The sequence below is a fragment of the Condylostylus longicornis genome, unplaced genomic scaffold (assembly GCF_029603195.1).
Source record: "Condylostylus longicornis isolate FDR11 unplaced genomic scaffold, ASM2960319v2 ptg000327l, whole genome shotgun sequence".
In the NCBI taxonomy this organism is placed as follows: domain Eukaryota; kingdom Metazoa; phylum Arthropoda; class Insecta; order Diptera; family Dolichopodidae; genus Condylostylus; species Condylostylus longicornis.
Genome location: NW_026578290.1, coordinates 50,511 through 77,066, shown reverse-complemented (window position 1 = coordinate 77,066; position 26,556 = coordinate 50,511). Strand labels below are relative to the sequence as shown.

At 30.0% G+C, this 26,556-nt stretch overlaps 1 protein-coding gene across 1 annotated transcript in view; it reads right to left on the bottom strand.

Annotated features, from left to right (window-relative positions):
- LOC129616942 (uncharacterized) overlaps positions 1-22,271 on the bottom strand; it is a 33,148-nt gene extending 10,877 nt beyond the window's left edge. The window contains exons 1-5 of the mRNA XM_055532417.1: positions 22,137-22,271; positions 21,442-21,896; positions 18,901-19,087; positions 14,797-14,986; positions 14,233-14,445 (exon numbers count right to left, since the gene is read on the bottom strand). Coding sequence (XP_055388392.1) covers positions 14,233-14,445; positions 14,797-14,986; positions 18,901-19,087; positions 21,442-21,834 — 983 coding nt within the window. The 5' untranslated portion in view covers positions 21,835-21,896; positions 22,137-22,271. The remainder of the gene's footprint in view (positions 1-14,232; positions 14,446-14,796; positions 14,987-18,900; positions 19,088-21,441; positions 21,897-22,136) is intronic.
- Positions 22,272-26,556: the final 4,285 nt, after the last annotated feature.

The following is a 26,556-nucleotide window of genomic DNA, read 5'->3' as shown; positions in this document are numbered from 1 at the left end:
TGGGCTTGTATAATATAAAGTAAATTATAGTTATGTTGTTATTTAAGTTTTTTAACTCAACCCAAGCATGATTAAAAGGTAGAAAAAACAGTACTTTGATGGGAAAATTGTGAAATATTTACTATAGTCTACCATTTTATGCGGCGGTAAGTAAATACCGTAAAAGAGTATGGTTTTTGTTCGTATCAAAAAATATGTACACCTTTTCAAAATTTTCTGCTAAATCACTGATTTATCCACAAATTTCCATGCAAAATATGTGTAAAAGTCGATTTTATTAAGTTTTGGAAATATGGCCTTGAGAGATACATTTAAAACGTATAAAAAAAGTATGTTACATAACAAATACAACTATACAACTACAACTTTAAAAGGATTGAAATGAACGGTTAACTCTTATTTTTAGCATTTTTCCAACAAAAATTTGAACAAAATGCTTATTAATTTCACTTTGTCCGCCTGTCCGTAAACCCGTTTACAAAACTCCTACACACTTAAAAAGAGCTTTACTAGAAACTTATTTCCGTAGAAAAGTTACAAAACTTAAAACATCCCCATAAAGAAAGGTTGAAAAAAAAGAAACCATAAACATTTTTCAACCTTTGTTAATGCAGAAAAGTAGATTAAAACGAGAAAAAAAATAGAGTTGACCTTGTCAACTCTGTGATACACGTACGAATTTGGTATCCAGTTATCAGAATGAGCCCAAGAACTTTTAACGAATTCTATCAAGCACATCGACCCTACTAATATATTTGCTTGTATGAAATTTCAATACCATAGCTTTTATAGTTTCTGAGATATAGCCAAATAAATTTTGAAGTTGTATGGCTGCTACCCGAACCTGTACCCCGATCATGTCCAATTTGAATAGGGTTCTGGCACTTACTACAATAAATCATTTGTAAAAATTTGGTGAACTTAGCTCAATTAGTTTTTGAGCTATCGTTGGGACTGACGGACGGACGGACGAACGGACCGACAGACAAATCTAATTCAACTCAGAATTTCACGCTGATCAAAAACATACACTTGAATCTATATCTAAGACCGCTATTTCTTAGCGTTACAAACGGTAAGGCAAATTTAGTATACCCTTCAAACATACGTTCATACGTGTATAATAAAAAAATATGTGTTATCCAATGCTGCTGTTATCAAATACTCATTTTTTTCGAATCTTTGATTTCTTTTTTCTTTTAGATCGCAGGCTGTAAAAGTCTGAAATTTGAGCAGCTTTTGGATTACTTAATATTTTATTTCGTTAGAAGAAAAGTCTTTTCAACTTCCCCCCCTTTTTCAAACTTTTCCAAGTTTCTATAGATGCAAAAATATTACAGTAAATGTCTTGCCATGAAAAAATATAATTATTTTCTTAACTCAAATAATTTACCGTTAAATTTGAGTGCTATGTCAACGCCTCTTCAAATGTATTGTTTTGTTTTATTTCAAAGGTCGCATAAATGGAAATCTTTGAACTATTCCTGTCTTAAAAAAGTCTTAACAAACAGTTCTGTCTTAATAAATCATTAGTTTGACCCAACTCACAAATATATATTTGTGTATATATTTTATTGCTGTATATATTTTATTAAATAAAAATTGTAAATATTGTAATTGGCTATTTAGGAGATTTTAAAATTAAAATTATATTTATTAAAAGATAAAATTTCAATTTTGTAATATAAAATATAAATAACTTAAATAATATTGTGCTATTATTAATTAAAATAAATTATGAAAAAGAGAATTCATAAAAATGGTGAGTTGCATATCCGTTGCTGTTCAATAAAATGTTGTGCTTTTGGTGAACAATAAGAAAAGTTATACGTCTCGCACGAGAACTGAGGCTGGATGATCTATGACCATGATTATCATTGTCAAGAATTATTTGTCTAAGGCCTAAATCTAATCAAATATTTTACAAGATTTTTCCAGTTCATGAACAGGTATACATATAATTTAATAAATAACAAAAACAAAAAATGAAAATAGCAAAAGAGAATACTGGATAGAAACATTACTCAATTGATTATACATACTGTAAAGCAAAAACAAAAAATGAAAAGCGAAAAGCGAAAGAGAATAAAACAAGTAAAAACGTTTCAGTCGGTATAAACCGATTGAATTATACCCTGCACCTTTCGTTATTGTGTAGCAATTACTTGAACCTCTAAAATCATTCTATAGAAACTTCACGGACATGTCTGACCCATAACTGGACATCCGACTGCCAAGTTTCATGAATCTGACCTTATAATTTTTCCAAATATTTAAAATTAGCTTTTGGAGTTGTATGGTAAGTACCTGAACCTGCCAAGCAATTCCACCAAAACTTCACAAATATATCAGATCTATAATCGGACACACAACTGCCAAGTTTCATGAATCTGACTTTATTATTTTTTCAAATATTAAGAATAAGCTTTTAAACTTGTATGGGATCTACTCGAATCTGTTAAGCAATTCCACCAAAACTTCAGAAATATATGTGACCTATAACTCGACATACAACTGCCAAGTTTCATGAATCTGATTTTATTATTTTTCCAAATATGTAAAATAAGCTTTTGGAGTTGTATGGCAAGTATCCGAACCTGTCAAGCAATTCCATCAAAACTTCACAAATATATTTGATCTATAATCGGACACACAACTGCCAAGTTTCATGAATCTGACTTTATTATTTTTCCAAATATTAAGATTAAGCTTTTAGACTTGCATGGGAGCTACTCGAACCTGTCAAGCAATCGCACCAAAACTTTAGAAATATGTCTGACCTATAATTGTACACACGACTGCCAAGTCTCATGAATTTGACTTTATTATTTTTCCAAATATTTAAAATAAGCTTTTAGACTTGTATGGGAGCTACTCGAACCTGTCGAGCAATTCCACCAAAACTTCAGAAATATATTTGAGCCATAATTGGACACATGATTGCCAAGTTTCATGAATCTGACTTTATTATTTTTCTAAATATTTAAAATTTGCTTCTGGAGTTGTATGTCAGGTACCCGAACCTGTCAAGCGATTCCTCTAAAACTTCAGAAATATATTTGACCTATAATTGGACACATGACTGCCAAGTTTCATGGATCTGACTTTATTATTTTGCCGAATATAAAAAATTTGCTGTTGGAGTTGTATGGCAGCCACCCGAACCGGTGCAGCTACCCCATTATAATTTTTAGAGCATGTGTAGAATATAATTGGACACATGTATACAAAATTTTGTATTTATACCTTTATTAGTTTTTGAAATATTTAAAATAAACTCTTTGAGTTGTATGGCAGCTACCCGAACCCGTTGTCCGAATTAGTCCAATAACAATAGGGCTCGTCCTTGGTACAAAAGAAAAAACTTGTGAAAGTTTGGTGTCGATTGCATTATGCGTTTTTGAGTTATCGTGCGATCGGACGGACGGACGGACGGACGGACGGACGGACGGACGGACGGACGGACGGACGGACGGACGGACAGACGGACATGTCTAAATCGACTCAGAATTTTACGCTGAGCAAGAATATATATATATGTCAATACCGCAGATGACTCCTTCAAGTAGTTACAAACTCCATACCAAAGTTAATATACCCTTCACGAAGTGCAGGGTATAAAAAGAGTAGTAATATTTTTTTTGTTTTTTTGCTTTACTACCATAAACAAAAATAAAAAGCAAAAGGAAGCGAAATATTTTAAATGAGTTAAGTAAGAGTCAAATAATTTTTTGTTGTTGTATTTAACATGGAATGGAATTAAAAAAAATAAAACTAAAAATTGTGAGAGATATAAGAACACGAATAACGTTACGTTACGTACTAAGGCAATTATTCTTCGTGTGCTTGCGAAATTTCAATTGAGTAAGTAGCCAAGCCAGATCTGTATAAAGAAAAGAGGCATTGATTTTTTATTAATTCACTTTCACTTTGGTTTTAAAGTTTAGCGTGAAAGGTACTATTTCCTTTCCTTTTAATTTTGTTCGGCATCAGTTCCCCATCCGTCTTGCATATGGCATGACTATAAATAAGTCCCAAGGGCAAACTTTTGAAAAGGTTGGCCTCTATCTCCCCCAGCTGTGCTTTTCGCATGGGCAATTATACACAGCATGTTCAAGAGCCATAGACTCCAATACTTTAAAAATTCAAGTCAAAGATACGGTTCGTCAGGGAAAAATCGATGATGGAAATATTTTAACAGATAACGTTGTTTATAAGGAAATTTTTCGTTCTTAATTGTTAACTAATTCTTAAATTGAATTTTAATCATATCTATGTAATTAACAGTGACACATATTACATCTTAAAATTTATTAAATTAAAAATATTTCCATTACTTTTATTTATCATTAGTATTCAAACCAATATGATATTTATGCATATAAACTTATTTTAAAATTAATTGCCACAATCCTGTTTTTACAACAGATAATGCTGCTTATAAGCAAACCACAGGGGCCCCTAGTCTAATCAAATCAAGAAAAGAGAGAGCCAAATGAAAGCACTTAATTTGCGGTTGATTAGTCTCAATATAACTATAAGAATGTTTTGATTTTACTTTTAATTGTACAAAAACCTTTTTTTGCTACTAAATGTTGAATATTTGCTAATAAGAGCTGCAAATTAATATTTTGAAATTTAAGTATCTAAAGAAAAATATTTCGGTTCATGTTTTAATTTTATAAAAACCTAGTCGTGCGTGCTTGCATTGCAAGCCATGCAGCTTTTATATCTGTAATTTTGAAATTGTGTTTCGTTCTATGTGTGAGATATTTTAAGGTTACTTTTTTTTTCTAAAAAAACACACCCGTAATATACATATGTATATGTAAATATGTTTTTTTCCTTATATTTTATAAGACAAAACTTAAAATAAAACAAGTAAAAACGTTTCAGTCGGTATGAACCGATTGAATTATACCCTGCACCTTTCATTGTTGTATAGCAATTACTCAAACCTGTGAAACCATTCTATAGAAACTTCACGGATATGTCTGATCTATAACTGAACACACAACTACCAAGTTTCGTGAATCTGACTTTATTATTTTTCCAAATATTTAAAATTAGCTTTTGGAGTTGTATGGCAGGTACCCGAACCTGCCAAGCAATTCCACTAAAACTTCGCTAATATATCTGATCTATAATTGGACACACAACTGCCAAGTTTCATGAATCTAACTTTATTACTTTTCCAAATATTTAAAATAAGCTTTTGGACTTGTATGGGAGCCACTCGAACCTGTCAAGCAATTCCACCAAAACTTCAGAAATATCTTTGACCTATAATTGGACACACAACTGCCAAGTTTCATGAATCTGTCTTTATTACTTTTCCAAATATTTAAAATAAGCTTTTGGACTTGTATGGGAGCCACTCGAACCTGTCAAGCAATTCCACCAAAACTTCAGAAATATCTTTGACCTATAATTGGACACACAACTGCCAAGTTTCATTAATCTGACTTTATTATTTTGCCGAATATTTAAAATAAGCTTTTGGATTTGTATGGGAGATACTCGAACCTGTCATGCAATTCCACCAAAACTTCAGAAATATTTTTGACCTATAATTGGACACACAACTGCCAAGTTTCATGAATCTGTCTTTATTACTTTTCCAAATATTTAAAATAAGCTTTTGGACTTGTATGGGAGCCACTCGAACCTGTCAAGCAATTCCACCAAAACTTCAGAAATATCTTTGACCTATAATTGGACACACAACTGCCAAGTTTCATTAATCTGACTTTATTATTTTGCCGAATATTTAAAATTAGTTTCTGGAGTTGTATGGCAGGTACCCGAACCTGTCAAGCAATTCCATCAAAACTTCAGAAATATATTTGACCTATAATTGGACACACGACTGCCAAGTTTCATGAATCTGACTTTATTATTTTGCCGAATATAAAAAATTTGCTTTTGGAGTTGTATGGCAGCCACCCTAACCGGTGCAGCTATCTCATTAAAATTTTTAGAGCATATGTAGAATATAATTGGACACATGTATACAAAATTCTATATTTGTACCTTTATTAGTTTTTGAAATAATTAAAATAAACTCTTTGAGTTGTATGGCAGCTACCCGAACCCGTTGTCCGAATTGGTCCAATAACAATAGGGTTCGTCCTTGGCACAAAAGAAGCAACTTGTGAAAGTTTGGTGTCGATTGCATTGTTCGTTTTTGAGTTATCGTGCGATCGGACGGACGGACGGACGGACGGACGGACGGACGGACGGACGGACGGACGGACGGACGGACGGACGGACGGACGGACGGACGGACGGACATGTCTAAATCAACGCAGAATTTTACGCTGAGCAAGAATATATATATATGTCCATACCCCAGATGACTCCTTCAAGTAGTTACAAACTCCATACCAAAGTTAATATACCCTTCACGAAGTGCAGGGTATAAAAAAGAGCTTAAAAATAATTCCGAAAAAGTACATAAATAGACAAATAATTATATAGCGTAATGCGTGTAGCATACGATTTCTATGCAAAAAGTCTCAGGTTCGAATTCTGAAAAATGCGATTTGCCAGATGAACTATTTTTATACCCTGCACTTCGTGAAGGGTATATTAACTTTGGTATGGAGTTTGTAACTACTTGAAGGAGTCATCTGCGGTATAGACATATATATATATTCTTGCTCAGCGTAAAATTCTGCGTTGATTTAGACATGTCCGTCCGTCCGTCCGTCCGTCCGTCCGATCGCACGATAACTCAAAAACGAATAACGCAATCGACACCAAACTTTCACAAGTTGCTTCTTTTGTGCCAAGGACGAACCCTATTGTGATTGGACTAATTCGGACAACGGGTTCGGGTAGCTGCCATACAACTCAAAGAGTTTATTTTAATTATTTCAAAAACTAATAAAGGTACAAATATAAAATTTTGTATACATGTGTCCAATTATATTCTACATATGCTCTAAAAATTTTAATGAGATAGCTGCACCGGTTCGGGTGGCTGCCATACAACTCCAAAAGCAAATTTTTTATATTAGGCAAAATAATAAAGTCAGATTCATGAAACTTGGCAGTCGTGTGTCCAATTATAGGCCAAAGACATTTCTGAAGTTTTGGTAGAATTGCTTGACAGGTTCGAGTAGCTCCCATACAAATCCAAAAGCTTATTTTAAATATTTGAAAAAATAAAAAAGTTAGATTCATGAAACTTGACAGTTGGGTGTCCAATTATAGATCCGATATATTTGCGAAGTTTTAGTGAAATTGTTTGACAGGTTCGGGTACCTGCCATACAACTCCAAAAGCTAATTTTAAATATTTGGAAAAATAATAAAGTCAAATTCATGCAACTTGGCAGTTGTGTGTCCAATTATAGATCAGATATATTTCTGAAGTTTTAGTGGAATTGCTTGACAGGTTCGGGTACCTGCCATACAACTCCAAAAGCTTATTTTAAATATTTGGAAAAATAATAAAGTCAAATTCATGAAACTTGGCAGTTGTGTGTCCAATTATAGGTCAAAGATATTTCTGAAGTTTTGTTGGAATTACTTGACAGGTTCGAGTGGCTCCCATAAAAGTCCAAAAGCTTATTTTAAATATTTGGAAAAGTAATAAAGTTAGATTCATGAAACTTGGCAGTTGTGTATCCAATTATAGATCAGATATATTAGCGAAGTTTTAGTGAAATTTTTTGGCAGGTTCGGGGACCTGCCATACAACTCCAAAAGCTAATTTTAAATATTTGGAAAAATAATAAAGTCAAATTCATGCAACTTGGCAGTTGTGTGTCCAATTATAGATCAGATATATTTCTGAAGTTTTAGTGGAATTGCTTGGCAGGTTCGGGTACCTGCCATACAACTCCAAAAGCTAATTTAAAATATTTGGAAAAATAATAAAGTCAGATTCATGAAACTTGGTAGTTGTGTGTTCAATTATAGGTCAGACATATCCGTAAAGTTTCTATAGAATGGTTTCACAGGTTTGAGTAATTGCTATACAACAATGAAAGGTGCAGGGTATAATTCAATCGGTTCATACCGACTGAAACGTTTTTACTTGTTTATTGATAATTTTAGTTTTTTTAAAATGAAATTAAAAAAGCTTCACCCTAACAAATCAATATCAGGGGGTTTCCGTTCTGAATATTTTTTTGAATATACCCTATTTCTAAAAAATTTAGAAATAGGGTATATTCAAAAATTAACAATAGAATAACATTTTCTTATAAAATTTTGGTCTAAAAATATATTGTCAAGAAATTTAATGTACACTTATGTTTTGCTTACTAATACATTTTGCAGCAAAACTAAATTCGTATGTAAATACTTTATGTTTTATAATTTTTACATACTTCGTAATTGTTTTATAATTTTTACATACGAAGTATACCTATCACACTATAAAAATTATTTTCATTCATACACGAAACTATTTCTAGGACTGCATATATTTAGGATGAACGATTTATGCAGTCTTTGAAATAAAGCAAAAATTAATAAAAAGTGGGTTTAACATAATGCTCGATTTTAAGGGTTACTTTTGTGAGTTAAGAAAAATAATTATATTTTTTAATGTCATGTAACTTAGCGTTAGCTTTTTGCGCTTATAGAAATTTATTCTTACGAAACGAAGCATTTATTATACGCATAAAATAATTCGCTACTAAAATGCATACATGTATGTATTTGAAGTTTATAATACATGCGAATAAAATGCATGACTGTAGAATGAATTAACACCAATGCTAACGTCTATAGGGTAATGCGTATAGAATACGATTTCTATGCAAAAAGTCCCAGGTTCGAACCCTGGAAAATGCGATTTGCTAGATGAACCTTTATTTATTGATAATTTTATTTTTTTTAAAATCAAATTAAAAAAGCTTCTCCCTTACAAATCAATATCAGCGAGTTTCCGTTCTAAATATTTTTTTGAAAATACCCTATATGTAAAAAGTTTAATGCAATAGAATAACATTTTCTTATTAAATTTTGACCTAAAAATATATTGTCAAGAAGTTTAATGTACACTTATGTTTTTCTTACTAAAACATAACTAAATGCAAAAGAATACATAACTGAATGCGTACGTACATACTTATTATAAAACAATGTAGATTTTATTAAAACTTTACAATTTCTTAAGAAAGTGATTCCTTTTTCTTAAAACTCTAATTTCCAAATATGAATTTACATACGATATATACCACCAAAAGTAAATAAACATTACCCCTACAGGATGTAGTACCATTTTGTAAAAAAAGATTTCAAAGCATCTTGGGAGGGGGTGGAGGGGGAAGCTGGGTGGAATTCTTGCTTTTTCTCAGACCCTAGAGGCAAAACCTTATATATCTATAATGTAGGATGGTTTTTGAAGAGTTATACGAAATATGAATAAAATATAGAATTATTATAAAGGGAAATTCAAGGTACTGCGTAGCCTAGTGGGTAGCGTGGTAGACTGATTGCCAGGAGATTATTGGATCAATGCTTGCCTGGATGTTGTCGTATTTTTCTTTTTTTTTGGATTATTTTAAAAAAAAATTTTTTATTTTGTTTAAATTTTTTGTTTTATTTTTTTTTTTTAATATATAACAGATAAATATTATTTTAAAAGTTTAAAGAAAATTTCCAAAAAAATATTGTTATAATAGTTAAGTACATAAATATGTATGTATATATTTTTTAAAGCTCCCTAACTAATTTTTTTTAAGCTTTCTATATGAATTGAGTAATATTCAAAACTGTAGTTTGGCATATAGAAACACATAATTATTAAATCATGGCGGTTATATACAGAAAAAAGTAAAAAAATAAAATAACAATTGTATTCAAAAATATGTATGTACATATGAATGTTACTTTTCAAATGAAGAAAAGGTTAAGGCAAAAACAGAATGTTTTAAAATTTAGCATTTTACAGTGTTTCGCTTGGAACAATAAAAATAAAATTCTAACTACATACGTACATATATTCTGTATATATATTTTTTTAAAACAATAACAAATGGAGCATTAATATTCAGACGCCACAAAACATCTGATGCCTGATAAAAGCTGACATTTATTTACGTTAAGATTAATTCGATTTTCCGAACCAAAAATATGTGAGATCATTATATTTTCAAATATTATTTATTTCTCGGTTTGTGTTTCTAATAATAACGTAAAACGTATCATTTATTTCCTGCTTTGTGTTTCTATTTATAAAAGGTATAAAAGAAAAGCGTGCTTTGTTATACAAAAATTGTTTCAAAAAATCTTAAAATAGAGCTATTTCGGGCAAAAAATTTCCAATGTCAGATTTTTCTGGGAACCTAGAGGCAAAACCCTATCTAATGCCTTTTGTCCTTTGTCTCAAGCCCTTCTAGAAATTCCAGTACTTTTTGACAACTGAGTAGCTATATATGTATAATGTTCTAATTTTATGAAAATTAATAATTAATAGTCCAAGGTTCAAAAAATAACAGGACAAACTTTCTATGTTACATTCAAATAATTAAATAGTAGACAACCAAAAAGCAATATAGAGCTGGTTTTTTGAAAGTGTAAATCCATTCTTCCATATATTGAGATATTTAAGGGTTTGCATTTGAATGAATTTAAAAATATTGGCCAACTTTAATCAATTCAAGTGATGTTTTTTACACTTACTACCTTTTAAATTTTATTATGAAATAATAATAACATACTAAAGTTTTTTGAAAAAATAAACGATTTTTTAGCTCCACATGGACTTATACCACTTTCAAAAGTAACATATTACAAAAAATAAAAACAGGAGCAAATTTAAGTCCATATTTTTATAGACATAAAAGCTTTGCTGAAATGGATATTTATGTAAAAAAAATATTCTTAAAAATTTTTCTATATATTCGCACGCTGAGAAATGTTGTATGGTTTTCTTCGCACTTTTCAACACACAAGTTAAACATTTTTCTTAAGTTTAAATCAGAGCTCAGGTATTTTCTGTTTGGATTATTAGAACGCGTGTAATAACTTTCATAGTGTGGAAAACTTCGGGGTGTTCGGGGACCTGCCATACAACTCCAAAAGCTAATTTTAAATATTTGGAAAAATAATAAAGTCAAATTCATGCAACTTGGCAGTTGTGTGTCCAATTATAGATCAGATATATTTCTGAAGTTTTAGTGGAATTGCTTGGCAGGTTCGGGTACCTGCCATACAACTCCAAAAGCTAATTTAAAATATTTGGAAAAATAATAAAGTCAGATTCATGAAACTTGGTAGTTGTGTGTTCAATTATAGGTCAGACATATCCGTAAAGTTTCTATAGAATGGTTTCACAGGTTTGAGTAATTGCTATACAACAATGAAAGGTGCAGGGTATAATTCAATCGGTTCATACCGACTGAAACGTTTTTACTTGTTTATTGATAATTTTAGTTTTTTTAAAATGAAATTAAAGAAGCTTCACCCTAACAAATCAATATCAGGGGGTTTCCGTTCTGAATATTTTTTTGAATATACCCTATTTCTAAAAAATTTAGAAATAGGGTATATTCAAAAATTAACAATAGAATAACATTTTCTTATAAAATTTTGGTCTAAAAATATATTGTCAAGAAATTTAATGTACACTTATGTTTTGCTTACTAATACATTTTGCAGCAAAACTAAATTCGTATGTAAATACTTTATGTTTTATAATTTTTACATACTTCGTAATTGTTTTATAATTTTTACATACGAAGTATACCTATCACACTATAAAAATTATTTTCATTCATACACGAAACTATTTCTAGGATTGCATATATTTAGGATGAACGATTTATGCAGTCTTTGAAATAAAGCAAAAATTAATAAAAAGTGGGTTTAACATAATGCTCGATTTTAAGGGTTACTTTTGTGAGTTAAGAAAAATAATTATATTTTTTAATGTCATGTAACTTAGCGTTAGCTTTTTGCGCTTATAGAAATTTATTCTTACGAAACGAAGCATTTATTATACGCATAAAATAATTCGCTACTAAAATGCATACATGTATGTATTTGAAGTTTATAATACATGCGAATAAAATGCATGACTGTAGAATGAATTAACACCAATGCTAACGTCTATAGGGTAATGCGTATAGAATACGATTTCTATGCAAAAAGTCCCAGGTTCGAACCCTGGAAAATGCGATTTGCTAGATGAACCTTTATTTATTGATAATTTTATTTTTTTTAAAATCAAATTAAAAAAGCTTCTCCCTTACAAATCAATATCAGCGAGTTTCCGTTCTAAATATTTTTTTGAAAATACCCTATATGTAAAAAGTTTAATGCAATAGAATAACATTTTCTTATTAAATTTTGACCTAAAAATATATTGTCAAGAAGTTTAATGTACACTTATGTTTTTCTTACTAAAACATAACTAAATGCAAAAGAATACATAACTGAATGCGTACGTGCATACTTATTATAAAACAATGTAGATTTTATTAAAACTTTACAATTTCTTAAGAAAGTGATTACTTTTTCTTAAAACTCTAATTTCCAAATATGAATTTACATACGATATATACCACCAAAAGTAAATAAACATTACCCCTACAGGATGTAGTACCATTTTGTAAAAAAAGATTTCAAAGCATCTTGGGAGGGGGTGGAGGGGGAAGCTGGGTGGAATTCTTGCTTTTTCTCAGACCCTAGAGGCAAAACCTTATATATCTATAATGTAGGATGGTTTTTGAAGAGTTATACGAAATATGAATAAAATATAGAATTATTATAAAGGGAAATTCAAGGTACTGCGTAGCATAGTGGGTAGCGTGGTAGACTGATTGCCAGGAGATTATTGGATCAATGCTTGCCTGGATGTTGTCGTATTTTTCTTTTTTTTTGGATTATTTTAAAAAAAAAATTTTTATTTTGTTTAAATTTTTTGTTTTATTTTTTTTTTTTAATATATAACAGATAAATATTATTTTAAAAGTTTAAAGAAAATTTCCAAAAAAAATATTGTTATAATAGTTAAGTACATAAATATGTATGTATATATTTTTTAAAGCTCCCTAACTAATGTTTTTTAAGCTTTCTATATGAATTGAGTAATATTCAAAACTGTAGTTTGGCATATAGAAACACATAATTATTAAATCATGGCGGTTATATACAGAAAAAAGTAAAAAAATAAAATAACAATTGTATTCAAAAATATGTATGTACATATGAATGTTACTTTTCAAATGAAGAAAAGGTTAAGGCAAAAACAGAATGTTTTAAAATTTAGCATTTTACAGTGTTTCGCTTGGAACAATAAAAATAAAATTCTAACTACATACGTACATATATTCTGTATATATATTTTTTTAAAACAATAACAAATGGAGCATTAATATTCAGACGCCACAAAACATCTGATGCCTGATAAAAGCTGACATTTATTTACGTTAAGATTAATTCGATTTTCCGAACCAAAAATATGTGAGATCATTATATTTTCAAATATTATTTATTTCTCGGTTTGTGTTTCTAATAATAACGTAAAACGTATCATTTATTTCCTGCTTTGTGTTTCTATTTATAAAAGGTATAAAAGAAAAGCGTGCTTTGTTATACAAAAATTGTTTCAGAAAATCTTAAAATAGAGCTATTTCGGGCTAAAAATTTCCAATGTCAGATTTTTCTGGGAACCTAGAGGCAAAACCCTATCTAATGCCTTTTGTCCTTTGTCTCAAGCCCTTCTAGAAATTCCAGTACTTTTTGACAACTGAGTAGCTATATATGTATAATGTTCTAATTTTATGAAAATTAATAATTAATAGTCCAAGGTTCAAAAAATAACAGGACAAACTTTCTATGTTACATTCAAATAATTAAATAGTAGACAACCAAAAAGCAATATAGAGCTGGTTTTTTGAAAGTGTAAATCCATTCTTCCATATATTGAGATATTTAAGGGTTTGCATTTGAATGAATTTAAAAATATTGGCCAACTTTAATCAATTCAAGTGATGTTTTTTACACTTACTACCTTTTAAATTTTATTATGAAATAATAATAACATACTAAAGTTTTTTGAAAAAATAAACGATTTTTTAGCTCCACATGGACTTATACCACTTTCAAAAGTAACATATTACAAAAAATAAAAACAGGAGCAAATTTAAGTCCATATTTTTATAGACATAAAAGCTTTGCTGAAATGGATATTTATGTAAAAAAAATATTCTTAAAAATTTTTCTATATATTCGCACGCTGAGAAATGTTGTATGGTTTTCTTCGCACTTTTCAACACACAAGTTAAACATTTTTCTTAAGTTTAAATCAGAGCTCAGGTATTTTCTGTTTGGATTATTAGAACGCGTGTAATAACTTTCATAGTGTGGAAAACTTTTTATATGATCTTTTGCGACATCCACTAGTGTCTCATCACTCTTTCTGCAAGATCCTTTTATTTTTCCACGTAAGTCATTTCCTATTGTCTTTGCTTTGAAAACCCTATGTAGTACAATCTATAAAGAACTTTTTGCATACCTCAATGCTTTCCTTTTCAATATTGAAAAATTATTTATAACTATAATCTCTGGCTGATCCCTTGAAATTTCTACCTCGTCTTCTTTTGATTGGCGCACGCTGAGTGAATTCACGCAGGAATGTATTTTGTTTTCTAAAATCCCCTCTTTCCCAAAAGACATTAAAAAGTGATATTCGTTCCCGAAAGACTCTTTCATACGATTCTCGCACAATTTCTTACATTTGCAATCCCTATTTTCGAATTTCTCAGCAGGAATAATATTTCCAATTTGCGAATAATATTTTTTGCATTTATTTCTTTTACTTTTCCTAAACTTCTGATAATTATTTTCATAATGTGATCGAAAATAAGTAACAACGCTTTCGTCAGTCGTTACATCAACTAATTCAAAAATTCTAATTCTCTTCTTAGTTTGTAGAGATGTTGAATTGATACTGCTCAAATTGCTTTTTTCTTTCGATTCATAAATTCTTCTTCTTTTTCTCATATTCATGGGTCTTATTTCTATAACAAATAAATTCAATGTTCCGGCAAAAAAATCATTACTCTTACTTACCAACATTACTTTCAGACAGATTGTCGTATTCTTTACAGGTATGTGAACTCATTGTAACAAATAATATTATTTTTATACCCTGCACTTCGTGAAGGGTATATTAACTTTGGTATGGAGTTTGTAACTACTTGAAGGAGTCATCTGCGGTATAGACATATATATATATTCTTGCTCAGCGTAAAATTCTGCGTTGATTTAGACATGTCCGTCCGTCCGTCCGTCCGTCCGTCCGATCGCACGATAACTCAAAAACGAATAACGCAATCGACACCAAACTTTCACAAGTTGCTTCTTTTGTGCCAAGGACGAACCCTATTGTGATTGGACTAATTCGGACAACGGGTTCGGGTAGCTGCCATACAACTCAAAGAGTTTATTTTAATTATTTCAAAAACTAATAAAGGTACAAATATAAAATTTTGTATACATGTGTCCAATTATATTCTACATATGCTCTAAAAATTTTAATGAGATAGCTGCACCGGTTCGGGTGGCTGCCATACAACTCCAAAAGCAAATTTTTTATATTAGGCAAAATAATAAAGTCAGATTCATGAAACTTGGCAGTCGTGTGTCCAATTATAGGCCAAAGACATTTCTGAAGTTTTGGTAGAATTGCTTGACAGGTTCGAGTAGCTCCCATACAAATCCAAAAGCTTATTTTAAATATTTGAAAAAATAAAAAAGTTAGATTCATGAAACTTGACAGTTGGGTGTCCAATTATAGATCCGATATATTTGCGAAGTTTTAGTGAAATTGTTTGACAGGTTCGGGTGGCTGCCATACAACTCCAACAGCAAATTTTTTATATTCGGCAAAATAATAAAGTCACATTCATGAAACTTAGCAGTCATGTGTCCAATTATAGGTCAAATATACTTCTGAAGTTTTAGAGGAATTGCTTTACAGGTTCGGGTACCTGCCATACAACTCCAGAAGCTAATTTTAAATATTTGGAAAAATAATAAAGTAAGATTCATGAAACTTGGCAGTTGTGTGTCGAGTTATAGGTCAGATATATTTCTGAAGTTTTAGTGGAATTGCCTGACAGGTTCGAGTAGCTCCCATACAAGTCTAAAAGCTTATTTTAAAAATTTGGAAAAATAATAAAGTCAGATTCATGAGACTTGGCAGTCGTGTGTCCAATTATAGGTCAGACATATTTCTAAAGTTTTAATGTGATTGCTTGACAGGTTCGAGTAGCTCCCATACAAGTCTTAAAGCTTATTCTTAATATTTGGAAAAATAATAAAGTCAGATCCATGAAACTTGGCAGTTGTGTGTCCGATTATAGATCAGATATATTTGTGAAGTTTTAGTGGAATTGCTTGACAGGTTCGGGGACTTGCCAAACAACTCCAAAAGCTTATTTTAAATATTTGGAAAAATAATAAAGTCAGATTCATGAAACTTGGCAGTTGTATGTCGAGTTATAGGTCAGATATATTTCTGAAGTTTTGGTGGAATTGCTTTACAGGTTCGAGTAGGTCCCATACAAGTCTAAAAGCTTATTCTAAATTTTTGGAAAAATAATAAAGTCAGACTCATGAAAGTTGGCAGTTGTGTGTCCGATTATAGGTCAGACATATCCGTGAAGTTTCTATAGAATGACTTCACAGGTTCGAGTAATTGCTACACAATAACGAAAGGTGCAGGGTATAATTCAATCGGTTTATACCAACTGAAACGTTTTTACTTGTTTTAAACCTTTAATTTTCTGTTTTAATAGCAGTTATATTTTATTACTCACGCTGCAATCTATTAGTATAAGAACCAAACAATAGAACTTGCGAAGTAGAACTAAACAAAAGTAGTTTTTATTTCCTTCTCATCATTTCATCAGAAAAGTAATACCGTTATCTTGTTGACAATGTTGTTTTTAATACAGTAACGATAGCTAAGCAATATCTGCTAAACTGCAGTGTACATTGAAGTCGTAATCATCAATAATAATTGCAATAAGAAAGTTGTTTTAATTATAATTATTAGGAATGGACTTATTCCACTTTCGAAAGAAACATTTATGCGATAGCATTGTAGAGCAAAATGTTATGTTTATTTTATGTCAAAATAGAACTCTATTGAAATTGTGATTGTAAGTATGGAGAGAAGGTGTCTATAGCTCATTAAAATTACGGTTAATTTAGTTTTATTGAAAAGTGGACTTATACCACTTTGAAAAAAAACAGCTCAGCGTATAATATTTTAACTGGAAAAAAGCAAAGTGATCTTTTATCTTTTAAGAACAAGTTGAAAAGTTGATTTATTTACTATATAATATATCCTTAGGTCCCTTTATTTGCAAAAAATTAAAATTATTTATGGATTTGTATATCTACATACTGCATATACATAAGTAATGGTTGCAAAATAATAACAGTAATTGAATTCAAATTATTCTTTTGTTTTAGTTGTGATTTTGTAATCTATATTATATTATACAACACAAATTCAATGGCGCAAAAATCTTGTATTTTCGCTTATATTCTTCATATTCAGAATTCTTCATATTCAGAAAAATTATTCTGAATTCTAGCAAAATTGTAGTTACATAATCCACATTATCATATTAGAAATATTACAATGATTTGTTGCGTAACTTTTTTATTTTTCGTGTTGCATTTATTTTCTCATAAATTTAATAAGCCTGTTACGCAGCAGAAGCGATAACACACGTTTAAGTATAATATATTCTTAATATTGTTGTTTTGTTATACATTAAATTTTCTGAAAAATGCATAAAATCAGAAATATGATTCGTGCATGAGTCTCCCAAAATTTATGTGAAGTATTTAGAAGGCATTCTCGTAGACTTTTGTGAGATATTTATGTTTAGTTTCATTTCAATATGAATTTATTCTTCAAAGAAGTACTTCATAGGCATTGTACAGGTGCTAGTGCAAACCAAGAATGCATTTAATCTAAGTTTTAATTTTCATTCCTTAATTAAATGAATTGCTGATTTACATACAATCATATTCTAACACATTGAGTGTCAATGTATTACCGGTGAGCAAATCTAAAATGCCACATATGGTGAACATAAGGAAACCTATATGTATTGAATAATTGCTGAACATACGAATAAATTAGTGTAAAGCAGAGATAAATTTGATTTTTACGGAGAAAAAAAATTTGAAATTTTATATATGTATGTTTGTAGCTCTTTTACTTATACATATATTTAGTTTCTGTAAATTATGGGAAGGCACCTGTGATACAGAGATAATATTTTTTACCATAACCATATACCTATTATTTTTTGAAATATTTTAGTTATCAGTATTTCTGCTTAATAGTTTCTAATAAAACTTTCGTTAATAGTTTCTAATAAAACAGGAAAACCGAATTAATATAGAGAACTAATTTTACCAAATGAAAAAACAAAAATGGTCACATTACTTATACTTTTGTGCGACCAACTATTGAAAGTACAAAAATTGTTGATGAATCCCGGATGTTAAGTTCAATTTAGCTAACGGTCACTATTTTTCAAACATTTTTTTTTGTTTTTACATAAATTTAACATTCAAAATGTGGCCAGCCGTAACCAAATTTCACGATAATTTGAATTGGAGCAACGTATTTGTCTTGTAATCGTAGTATTTACACTGATAATTTGAATTATAGCAATAATTGATTGAAAAGAATATTACATTGTAGTTTTAATAGAAATTGCACTTTTACTGATTTCCTTAAATTTAAAAATAAAATGCTTAACAAAAGCGAAATAAGAATCTTTGAATCTTTAAAAGAAATGTGTTGATTAACGTTTACAAAAATTATGTGTGTACCACCAGAAGTGTTGACAAGTAAATAAATGCTGAAATATTAATTCAAAAAAATGATTTAATATCTTACCTTTGTCCCAATTTACTCTTGGTTTTCCTTCCAGTGCATGTGGAGTTTCAATAAGTTGGAATCCATGCTGTTTGATTAAAGCTTTAGCATCCTCAACTAACTTTGTTTTTAGCTTTTCTGTGACACCTTTATAGTGATAAGATACAGATATTTTTTTATCTTCAACCCAGGCACCGCTCAACACACACTATAACAACGAAAATTTTGTTTTGAAATTTTACTAAATTTTTTTTTTGTTATCAAATTATTCTCATTTTATTTACAATTTCATAGTGCACATTGGTTATAGAATTGCTATGTATAGATTTTTTTGGGAATATCGGACACAATTTCCTTTAGTTCTTGGTCGTATGACAATTTTTATCTAATTTTATAATATGATATACATATGTAAATAAACTATTGCAAACAGGTTAATATTTTGCAGGATCGGTTTATCTCAAGTTCGGCTGAACCGATTTTAACGAAATTTTATATGTGAGTTTATTTTGGCATGGATTGATCAACTTTTGAGATATGACAGGCCTAGCGAAATACAATTTTTTAGAGACAGGTTTTATATTTTTGATTATTTTTAAGAAAGTGTTTCACAGATTTTCTTGAAATTTTATTTAAAAGTTTCGTTTGAGAGTATGAAGAAGCACCTAATATTTTTAAGAAATCAGATGTTAGCATTTAGAGTTTTACTACGGGAAAAATTTACATTTTTGTGCATTCAAAGAGAAAAACTCAGCCAATTTTTTTTAAATTTAATATTTGAATTCAGGGTGTGAAAGCAATGAATCTATAAGTTTTTTTGGGAATATTGGGATCGCAAACCTAACCAGGAAAACCAAAATTAGTTCTTTATGAAAAAAAAATTGAATCAGAGATTTCAAAGAGTTTTAATGGTAATTAAAAAAAAATTGGGAATAACAAAAAATATAATTTCGGGGATGATCGGCTTACAGTAAAAAATGGCATGGGTGAGCGGCCAAATATACTCGTTTTCGAGTACTGAAGAAAAATAGCATCAGACTTTTTCTGCATATAAATAAGTACTTATGACTTTGGAGTAATGTCACAAATAGTAGCCATCAGAGGACGGGTGATGGATTGATCTTTCTTGTCGATGGTTTTACTAATGTCTTTACATCTAACAAGTCCCAATACTCAATTTTTTTTTTACGAAATATTACGAATTTTTGGTTTCGTTCCTGTTTTGTTTTGAATGCTACTGATCGTGTCATATTTCTTATTATTTTTTATTTTTTTTTACGTAAAAAAAAGTTTAATATTTTAAAAAATCTCAGGATATTATACACATTTTTTAAAAAGCTTCCCATTTAAATTCTATTGCACGAAAAAGAAAGAAAGGAAGGAGGACAGAAAAAATGAAAAAAATTTTTTTAAGTATGGTTTCAAATGTTAATGAGGAAGGGTGTATGATTTTTCATGCACATTTTGTATTTCACAATAAGGTAAGTTGAGAAGTGTTGGCTGTTCTATAACTATACATTAGGCTGTTGAGAAGTGTTGTGTTCTATAAGAGTTGACATCTTATAAAAAATACTTTATGAGAATTAAAATTTTTTATGGGTTGTTGAAAGTAGTTTGCATAGCAAAATGCTATGAGAGAAGCAGAATTTTTAACACTACAAGTGCTAAGTCTTATTATAAGAACCTTATGAGAGTTGCATAAAAACAAAATTTGAAAAAAAATTATGAGAGTATTAGAGTGAGGTATGAGAATTTTATGAGATTATTTTAGAGTATTACTCTTGAAAATTATTACTTGGGTAGTTTCATGAATCTAGCTTTATTATTTTTCCAAATATTTAAAAGTGACTTCCGGAGTTGTATGGCAGCTACCCGAAACAGTACAGCCATTCCATTAAAATTGGACACACCTTTACAAAATTTTATATTAACATCTCTATTAGTTATTGAAATATTAAAAAAAAACTTCTATGACAGCTACCAGTTGTCCGAATAGGTCCAATTACACAAAAGGAACAGCTTGTGAAATTTTAGTATCGATTGCCTTATTCGTTTTTGAGTTTTCGTGCGATTGGACGGACAGACGAAGGAAAATATCTAAATCAACACAGAATTTTACGATGAGCAAGAATATATATATACATGTCTTTGAATTGTATATCGTCTAAATTAATCTAAATTGTTTATTATTTATTTATTATCACTTTTGTTTTTAACCAGAAAACCATTCAAATTATTTACCCGGCAAAAAAAAAATTTACAATATTACAATAATGTTTTTTTTTTCAAAATAAAATTAGAAAAGTTTGAAATTACTACAAACTAGATAGCAACGAACTTTTTTTGCCATAATTAGTGAAATTAAGAGAATTTACCAAACAAAAATAATATGTTCATAAAAAAATATATTCTTGTATTAGATATTCCAAAACGAATTTCTTCAAAAATTAGTTAATCTCAATTATGCATTGACTTCAAAATATCGTTTAAAAATTTTCAAGAATTTCAAAAAATTCGAAATTTAAGAAAAAAAAAACTTTTATTTTTTCTAAAAAAAATTACCTTTTCTTTTAATTCTTCAACCAATTTAGCATGTTTGTCTAACAATTCTTGTGGCATTTCAATCTTAAATTTCTTTTTATCTGGGTATTCAACTTCCAAACCATGATTGCCAGCATATGTAACATTTTCATATTTCAAATGATTTTTTATTTCTTCTAATGAGCGACCGGAAAAAATTACCATAAAAATTTTCTCATTTTTTGCTAATTTTTTTAAGTTTAGTTCATTATCTTTCGGCATTACGGACAAATCTTGCGTTAGAGGTGCCAATGTACCGTCATAATCGAACAACAAAATAACTTGATCGCTTTCGGGCTTAATAAATCCGTCCATATTTTTAATGTAGTCATTTTCATTTTTCATAATAGGTGCCTTTTTTTGTTCAGCTGCCATCTTGTTATTTTTATAAATACCTCTTGCAATAATTTTCTATGAGCGAATAATGTGTGATCACTCTATATGGATGCATGTAGTTAAACGTTTTTGAAATTGAAAATCAAAACAGATTTAGATTTGAATATTGCAACATTAAATTAAAATATATTTTAGATTTTCTGTTTCACCAATTTTTATTTACAGAAAAAAAAACATGATTAGTATGGTTAATATAAATATAAAATTATAACTTAATGAATAAAAAACCAAATTAAACAACGAATTATGTATTATTCAGTTCCTTAAAGCAATTACAGTACCTACGTGCCTGCAATTCAGACGAAAGAATATACAAGACTACACTAGATCTTCTAACAAAGTTTTTACATACATGTTAACATATTTTTTTCATACATACACATGCATAACTATTTTATTTTTTTTATCATATATTATTTCAATTCAAAATTTTCATAAAAATTTACTTATTTCTTAATATTGTTATTTTGAAAATATTCCAAAATATGGAACAGGCAAACAAAAATTTTCATCTAATGTTTGCCAAAAAACATTTTTAACACTTTACATGATGTCATCAATGTGAATATTGTCTGCTAATATATGTATATATGTGCATAAATTTTTTATATGTATTATATGAAGAAAACATGATATTTGTCGACGCAATAGAAAGCTTTCTTTTTATTTTATAATCTTTCTACTTCCATATACAATTTTGGGTAATATTTGCATTTTTCTAATGATATATTGAAGCCCCCAAAAAAGTTTCATATCTTGCACGGAAAGCTCATTGGTTAGCTATAATTTTCCCATATTTATACTTTATTTTATTGCACAGGAACATATAAGATATCTATATTTTGTACAAGAACATGCAATATTATATACCTTTATGCACTTAATTAAATATTTTTATTACTTATATACATACATATGTATTTTAAAAGATTGTTGAGACAATTCGTAAGAAAATCTCATCGGTTTAGCAGTTTACTTGCACGTAACGTGGTAATTGTGTTGTAGAAAGGCTATTTCTTACATTATTTTTTGAAAAATTAGTTTTTTTGAAAGAATTCAATTTAAAATAGCACAAAGTTTTATTTTTTTACTTTTGAAAAAAAAAAAATGGAACAAAAATTGAGAAATATTTTTAAAATATTTACATGCATGTTGACTTTTGATGCCTTTGAGAAAGGTATATCAACATTGGTATAGAATTTGTAACCACTTGAAAGAGTCGTCTCCACTTGCGATAAAACGGACGGTCTTTTACCCATCCGTTTGATCGCACGATAACTCAAAAACGAATAAGGAAAATACGACCAAAATCTCACAAGTTGCATCTTTTGAGCCAAGGAGGGACCCTATTGTTATTGGACCAATTGGGCCAAAGGCCATGCAATTGTCATACAACTATGTTAAAAGAGTTTATTTTAAATATTTTAAGAATTAATAAAAATATAAATATGAAATTTTGTTTATATGTTATATTTATTTACAATAAATTTTATATATATGTATGTCCAATTACATTTTACATGTGTTTCAAAAATTTCAATATAATAGCTGGACTGGTTCGGGTAGCTGCTATATAACTCCAAAACCTAATTTTACATATTCGGTTAAATAATAAAGCTAGAATCATGAAAATTAGCAAACCAATGTCCAGTTATGAGTCTAAAATATCCTCGAAATTTTTATGGAATGGCTTGGCATGTTCTGGTAGCTGAATATTGGGAAAAATAATGAAAGCTAACTGTACGCAATTTGACAGACACGTGTTCAGTTATAGATGCAGTCTCAAATTTTTTTATAGAATGTCTTGACAGTTACGGGTAGCTGCCACAAAACCACAAAAGCTCATTTTAATTATTGAGAAAGATAATGAAACTAGCTGCATGAAATTTGACAGACGCGTGTCCAATTACAGCCTATAACACTAATAAGGCGTTGAACTAATAAATATTGTGCCTCTTACACTAATAAGGCACAATGCTTATTAATTAAACAACTAACGTTGTATTAGTAATTCAGTATATTAGTGTAATAGCGACAATACCTATTTATATTTGTTCTTGTGATTGTGTGTTTCAAATAGAAAATTGCATGCAGCATCTCGATGTATTGTAATCCACATGATTACAACACTTAGTAATCATGTGGATCACAGTAAAAAGCAATATTAAGAACAATTCCTCGGAAATTTCTTCATTTCCTGCAGCTCAGTTGGTAGAGCTTCTGCATAGAAAGCGGTGGGTCACTGGTTCGATTCAAGTTCGAGGAGAAAAATTTTTTAATTTTTCTGTCTTTAACTCATTCCTTTGATGAACTGTATCCATCTGTTCTGCAGTTGTATGAAGAAATTTCCACTGAGTTAATATTATTAGCGTAATAGGCACAATACTTATTAATTAAACAGCTACACGTTTTATTAGTGATTCAGTACGTTCTCTATTATTATTATAAACGTACAATCGTATGTTTGATGGGTATACCAAATTTGTCTTACCGTTTTTAACGCTAAGAACACCGTCAGTCTCTCCCAGCGATGACTCAAAAACTAGTTAAGCTAAGTTCACCAATTTTTCACAAATAATTTATTATAATAAACGCCAGAACGCTGTTTAAATTGGGTATGATCGGGGTACTGATTCGGGTAGCTGCCATACAACTTTAACATTTATTGATTATATCTTAGAAACTATAAAAACTGTGGTATTGAAATTTGGCACTAGAAAATATATTAGTAGGGCCAATGTGCTTGACAAAATTCGTTGAAATTGCTTGGCTCCTTCTGGTAGCTGAAATAAAACTTCAATAGTAGTTTGGTCATATCTTAGGAAATTATTCTCGTATAGGATAACAAATTTATACGGGTATAACATAGTTCGGACGGTCAACTCTACTTTTCTCGTTTTTATTTGCGATTTACATAATACATATGTACATATGTATATATGTCTATAGGTATGTACATATCAACATTTTTGCACTGATCCAAAAATATAATATGTAAAAAGTTTTCTTTTGTTTCTTAGTTTTCTTCTACTTCTGTCCTTGTTTATTTATTTGGTATATCTAACGGTAATCAAATTTGGTAACAACCGCAGTAATTGAATGAAGTGCAAAGGCTTTTTACTTGTTGCAGTTAAGTCAAAGCAAAATTAGGCAGAAATGTTGTTATACTCTTCTTTCACCAGACTCAACTGATTTTGGAATTTAAGTATACGATTTTGTGCTTGGTCATTTGTGCTAAATAAATTGTTTAAGTGTTAATAATATGGGTTTTTTCATTATTATTTTATGTAATGAGTTTTACAAACAAATTTAACTGCTTAAAAAACTAACTTCGGAGTGCTACGTGACAAATTCCTCTATATTTTCTCAATATCTTAAAGAATATCCATAAAAAGTTTAAAATAAGTTTAAAAAGGGAAGAACTAATTGACTATCGTGCAATAACGGCTAAGAAAATTCTTTACCATCTGCTATTTTCTACTCCTTCTCTATTAAATTCAAAAAAATCTGATGTGGTGAGCATATAACAGAGAGTTAGTTCCAAAGGGGTTAGTGAAATGAAATATGTTCAGCATCCAGTTAACAAACTTAGCCACTTCTACACAATTCCTACTCTCACTTTCACGTGTAGGAACCTGTTGAACTGACTAACATTTATGAACATGGGATACAAACCCCAGTGCAATAATCGGGTCAGGAACAAACGAGAAAGGGAGAAACGCTACTGTCTTGTAGTTGATGAAATTGGTTTCTCAAAGGCCAACATATGACAATTCCGAAATAAAACAAAATACAGGAGTGTCTGACAGTAGGTATTGGGTGTCTTTTTGCTGGGAAAAAATCAGCTCATATCGCACGCCCCACATTCACTTTCTTATTTTCTGGTATAGGTAGATGACCTGTTAAAGTGTATCATGACCTGTATAACGGGTCGTTTATTTTCTGGTATAGGTAGGTGACCTATTTACGTGTGTTATGACCCATGCACATATGAATGTACGTAGCTGAGGTGGCCGCCAGGTCAATGAACTATAAAGTAGGTCAAAGGTTGCAAAGCAAGTTGTTTACTTGTCCGAGTTCAGCGTACTTGAGACTTTGCATGATTGATGCGTAAGTATGTCATGACCCTTTCATTGTTGTTGATTCGAGAAATTGTATGGCGTTGGTATCGTCGAGCAAGTTTTAGTTAATGGCGGAAGTTGTTTTAAGTGTGTCATGACCTGTATAGCGGGTCGTTTATTTTTTGGCATAGGTAGATGACTTGTTTAAGTGTGTCATGACCCATGTACATATGAATGTACGTAGCTAAGGTGGCCGCCAGGTCAATGAATTATAAAGAAGGTCAAAGGTTGCAAAGCAAGTTGTTTACTTGTCCGAGTTCATCGTACTTGAGACTTTGCATGGTTGATGTGTAAGTATGTCATGACCCTTTGATTGTTGTTGATTCGAGGAGTTGTAAGGCGTTGGTATCGTCGAACAAGTTTTAATTAATGGCGGAAGTTTTTTTTTTAAGGTCGTAGACCTAGGTTTGAAGTAAAGAGTTCAGGAAGTTGGGAAAAAAGAGAATGTTTTTATGAATAATGTTAACGGGATATCATGAAAAAAGTAGTATTATTTTTATATAGGTACCATGTGTAAGAATACTACTACTACAACTTTTTTATTATTTTGAAGAAGAGTGTAGAAAAATGCAATAAGATA